Source organism: Saccostrea cucullata, unplaced genomic scaffold, assembly GCF_032062105.1.
Source record: "Saccostrea cucullata isolate Sc308-1 unplaced genomic scaffold, CSIRO_AGI_Scuc_v1 ctg5294, whole genome shotgun sequence".
NCBI lineage: Eukaryota > Metazoa > Mollusca > Bivalvia > Ostreida > Ostreidae > Saccostrea > Saccostrea cuccullata.
The window spans coordinates 1-5,594 of record NW_026931719.1 but is presented as its reverse complement, the minus strand read 5'-3'; the positions used below and the strand labels follow the sequence as shown (position 1 = coordinate 5,594).

Sequence of the window (5,594 nt, the reverse complement as noted above, 5' to 3'; positions counted from 1 at the left end):
TTCATTAGGTAAATAATATCTAAATGAAAATCATTGACCAATAAATAAACATTACAAAATTAAAAAATAATTAATGATATTGAGCAATATACTAATATGCAGCGATTTTTATGATAACAACATGAAGTAGAAAGTGCCTGTTTATTTTAACCTCAAATGTCTTTGATTGCGAAATTAAATAATACAGAAATGCATTATTAAACCAAATACATGTACACACATCTAATTATAGATTTATGTCGTATCAATTTTATTTGTTTCTTTTCAAGCCCCTGAAATGGAAGTTAGAAAAATCAAAATGATTATCACATGTGATGATGGAAATGAAAGAATACTTGAGAAAGTGATAAAAGAAATTCCAAAGTCTGAAGAAATGTTTGCTGGAGAAACACATATAACTTTCGACAAAATATCCTTAGGATCTATTATAATTATTCTTCAAACAGAGTCACCCTACACAAAAGAAAGATTAAAATATTTCATCGAAAAAGAAGGAATATCGACGTTTTTGAAACATCTGTTTAAAGCAAGGGATATTCGAAAAATTCTGACCAGAGAAAAGTATACCATAGAAGTTAAGATCAGCGAAGCACAAGACGAAACAGGTATATTTTACGTGATTAAAGCAATAATGAATAAACCAGTTATGTTATGCCTGATGCATTAGTATATCCTTTTGTTCTGTCAAATTTCTATTTCATTTTGCAGATGTGCTGTAATAAAGTTTAAAAGTACTATTTCGGGAATGAGTTAAGCAATATTTATGATTTTTTGTATTCTTTTTATTCCAGAACAAATCACTGATGTTTTAAAATCAGCGAAAACGTCTGTAATAACGTACAGGTCGCGTTTGGAAAGATGCCACAGTTTTCTTATGGAAGAGCTAGAGCCGCGATGCTTGCTAAAAGACCACAAAGTTGCTGACATTTTTGGTCCCGTTTTAGAGAAGATGAACCAACCAAATTTGAGAACTACAAAAGTTAATGCATTCTTGGAATATCTCAAAAATCAACCAGAGGAGAAAATTCAGATCGTCTTAGAAAAACTGAGAGAAAAAAACAAATACATTTATGACCAGCTATTTCCAGACACAACGAAATATCAAGATATTGGTAAAATATACGGAATATTTCTTTGAAAAAAAAAAATGAAATTAACGAACATAGAATGTTATGTTTGTATTACGACTATATGATCATTAAGTATTTATGTATTGAATAGTTTTCATATGTCACAAACAGACATCTATATTTATACCCACGCTTGAAAACTGGGAGGGTATATAGTAATCGGTACGTCCGTCCGTCTTTCTAGCTGTATGTCCGTCAGTTACGCTTTGTTACATATTGCCATTGCGCACTTATTTTACTTTTTGATCCAACACATATTTTGGGTTTCCCATAGTAAAACATGGACACTGCCATTATATTCATATGGGAGGCCGGGGGTATCATTTAGTAAGCTCATTGCTCTAGTTTTTATTCTTAATGCAGAAATGTGCATGCAAGAGCTTTTATCAGTTTTAACAAAATATTGAGATTCATAATTTGAAAAGGAATTAAACTTTAATGGTAAAACTTTATTTTTTATGATGGTTTCATTATCAAACATATCTGGAAATCCATACATACCAAGTAATAGGAGTGCTTGTGTGTTAGTTAAATCCATACATGTTGTAATTTTCAGATATTGAACAAATCAAAGGGACTATTTTTGACAGTTTATCAGTCCTACTGGATATTACCAGCATTCGTGCTATCCAAACTCCTTTTCTTAGTGCTGGAATCGTCTCTTTAGAAGATATTGCCTTTATACACAAGAGCTGTGAAAGTGATGCAGTTTTGCAGTTTTTGAAATTGGTTTTACATAGAGGAGCCGAAGCGATTAGAATTTTTCTGTTAGCTCTAGAAAGTTCTTGTGGAGAAAGTGCAGTCAAAAATCTTTTGCAGTCAAGAAATATCCAAATGCCAAGTCCGAGTAAGCTTGAAAAATGTCATTAATATATATTTATATATAAAATAACAAGTGGGATAAATAAAAGCTTGCAATTAAGTAGATTTGAAATAGGAATCTCCTGCTTAATGTAGTGAGTAAATGCAGCATGAATGCAGCAAACCTACCATGATTGAATAAAATCCACTTTTGTTAACCGATATGAGTACATGTATTTATCAATTAACTAAAAGGCACGTACTCAGATATTAAAAAAACGAAAGATAAATAACTTCTTTGACACTATTGAAACAGCATTTTAATTTATGCACTATCTCTCAGATGAAGGACACCAAGCAAAAATAAATTACAAAGCTTTCAGCGCAGAAGACGGATTGTTGTTTAAAGGAAAATTTGTATTAGAACTGAAGACAGGGAATATGTTAAAAACTTTACAAAGAGGTAATGTACATTTTTAATTTTGAAGTAGTCATACTTATATTGCAAAATAACAAATTCAAGATAAACCTGGGATTTTCAAATTTTACATCTAGTTTATTCGAAGGTTTTGTTTTACAGGCGACAGTATGAAAAAAGACGAAAAAAACATTGCTTCTGAAGAAGAACGAAGAACAAAACATAAAATTTCAGAGATCAAATCCGATTACTATGTAAGTAATTTATTTTTATCCTATTATATTTTTTATTTTTAATTCATTTATTGCTTTTAAGACTCTGAACTAGTGACATTAAACTAGCAAAGAAAATATCTTTAAATAATCATCGAAACAAGCGAAAATGTAAATAATTTATACCCTATATTGGCCCCATCCTTCCCTTTGGGTTTTATAAAGTGAAGAAAATGCCTAAATGAAAATCCCTTTAGGAGGTCAGCATAGTAAAAAGGGATATCAGAGACCTGGTCTAACGGGTCACATGCCAAGGTTAAAGTCAGGTTACTTCACCTCCTGGGCGAGGTCGAGGGTTAGAAATTCAAAATCATAGAGGATGATATTCGCAACTCAAAACAATAAAGCACAACTTACATGTGAAATAGAGGGCACTTTATAGTCTTCAGACAACCAGGTTAAAGCTCCTTGTCGGGATCGTTATGATTCGGTTGGTATTTTTAAGATTTTATATACATCATCCATTGCTTGTAAATTCAAAGTTATTTGGTTATCTTTAATTACAGGCATTGATACCCCAGTTTTCAGAAAACCATGGCGATAATATATCATTAGAGAGAGATGGTTCCTTGAATTGTGTTAAAGCCCAATGGAAATTTACAAAATCATTCGGCCATGCCTTTTCTGATTTTCCGCTCCGAGACGACCGGATGTATGAGGCCATTTTTCACGGAAGTGGACATGCAAGCATTGGGCTGACGCAGACTGATCCAGATCACTTGAGTGATATGCAACAAGCTGTCAGAAACAATCAGATAATTTTGGTTACCGACGTTCGGTTTCACAAACGAGACTGCAGGGTAGATATCGTGAAAAAGACAGAGGATAGAAGAGCGTTTGTGTTTCAGACGAAGTACAAAGATTCCGCTCCACAAGAGAAGACTTTGATGCCCGGTGCTGACGTATGGATAGTATTCTACCTAAAATTTGGAGAGAACATGACAGCAGAAATAATAGGTAAACAACCAAACCCATGCATGTACATTTCATGCGTCAATGGACGTGGACGATTGAAATTGACATGACAGGCGTTGTGTAATTTAAATCTATTAGTCTACCTTTTTAGAATATAGATTTATAATATCATTTCACCATGAAATGGAATTATATTAAAGAATCGCTGTCTAGTAAGTAGAATACCGGTATGCCAAGAACATCAACGATATATGGAAACCTGGGATAATTTATGCACAACGGGTTTCGCCCGTTATGCACATTATCCTAAGTTTCCATATATCGTTGATGCCTTGGCATACTCTACTAACTAGACAGTAATTCCTTAAAAATCCCAGCCGTTACTAAATGACTAATCCAAGTCGATATGAAATATTTTTAGCTGTTCCCTTGCCAAGCACTCGCCACTATGGAGTTGCGGGTCCTTCATATGGGGCCTTAAAATTATAATTATGTGGATGTACATCCTGGGTGGTGTAAATTCTACATTGTTCAAATCAAGACCCCGTGTGAGGGGTAGGGCGGGGCCACAGAGGAAATCCAAGTTTAACTTTGAAATGTAAAGGAAAAATCTTGATAAAGCTTCTTTTCCAGAACCACTATTCCTGACAAGCTAAAGCTGAAACTAAGATGAAAGCATTCTGGGGTGGTGTAGATTCTACATTTTGTTTAAATCTTGTCCGGGAGGGGGGAGGCAATGGGGCCATATAGGTACTAGTATTACAAGCAGATAATCTGGTTAGCAGCATGACCAAAGTTACTGAGGTAAGCGTTGTTGCCCATAGACCCTGTGTTCAGTGTTTCATATAATTGTGTTTAATATTTAAGAGAAGCTTAAATTGATACTTTCAGATAAAGACACCAAGGCAGCTTTGCGATTCCACAGAAAAGTTGACAGAAATATTGATTTACAAAACGAAAGACTTAAGGTATCTCTGTTGTTTCCAGTTCCTCTCGCTTACGCAGTCCTAGAACACAGACTGGAAAAGCGTCATTCCGTGCGTGTCAAAACAGAGCACATTAACGCTAATGAAAAACCAAGGCTTTATCACATCAAAATAGGTATCTCCAACAGCGATGCAAATGTGTCCAACAATTTGGAATTCTGTCCGAACATTGTAACGAAATTAGAGAGAGAGATTTGCATAGGTGAATTTGATATATGCTTGTCACCAGAAGGGACATTTCATGTACGTAAGGATAATAGATGTATCTTCACAAAAGCGATTTCTTCTGAGATGAATGTTGATTTACCGGTGTATGTCTGGTTTGAAATTTTCCGCATCCGGTTGGAGGCAAAAGAAACTATGTACTGTACCCATGACTCAGAGCCAATAGAAAATCCTAGGGAAAGTGTCAGGGGTATCACGCCGCCATATGCCAAAGTTACAGTAAACGAATTATTGAGAACCTTAAAAGGCATTGATAAGGAGTTGGAAACGGGAAAATTTACTGTCGAAGTTCAACAGACTTTAACTGAGGCTACGAATGAAGTGGAAAAATATGTGAACTTTTTCTCTCTTGGATCTTCAAAAGCAGACAAGGAGGTTTATGACGAAAAGGACGGATACATTACACCCGTTTCTAAAACAAAATCTTCATCAAGTTCTGGAAGGTTACCTATTGAGCACGAAGATGAATCGCCCGATCAACCTTCACTTAGAACTTTACAGCGGATGTTAATTCAAATTGAGAAAACCGCCAAAGCCCACTTTTATGAAAGACAAACTTCTCTTGATGAACTGATGATTGCAGTAGAGACAAATCGCGCCAAAATAGAGGAAGTCCAAAGGTCATTCGAGAACGTCAGCATACAACAACCATCTCCCATTAGGTTTGAACCCGGTTCCTTCCAAACACATTTGACAAAAAATTGTGCGCAGTTTATACAAACTGTGGAAGTTTTTCCACTTTGTGATCACTTACTTCAAGACGGCATCATTCATCGGGAACAATATAATTATATTTTTGATGAACACAGACGGCAACGCATCGACGCAAGTAGAACATTATTTCATC

At 35.0% G+C, this 5,594-nt stretch overlaps 2 protein-coding genes across 2 annotated transcripts; both read left to right on the top strand.

The window, feature by feature from the left end:
* Positions 1-275: 275 nt before the first annotated feature.
* On the top strand, positions 276-1,138 carry LOC134233340 (uncharacterized). Its single transcript, XM_062715303.1, has 2 exons — positions 276-605; positions 792-1,138. Exons 1-2 carry the CDS (start codon positions 278-280, stop codon positions 1,136-1,138), a joined length of 675 nt encoding a protein of 224 aa, XP_062571287.1. The 5' UTR covers positions 276-277.
* A 2,122-nt stretch (positions 1,139-3,260) lies between these two features.
* On the top strand, positions 3,261-5,409 carry LOC134233341 (uncharacterized; the record flags this gene model as incomplete). The annotated part of the gene is made up of 2 exons (XM_062715304.1): positions 3,261-3,578; positions 4,428-5,409. Coding segments are annotated over exons 1-2 (1,289 nt in total), but the record flags the coding sequence as incomplete, so codon positions are not given.
* Between the last annotated feature and the right edge of the window lie 185 nt (positions 5,410-5,594).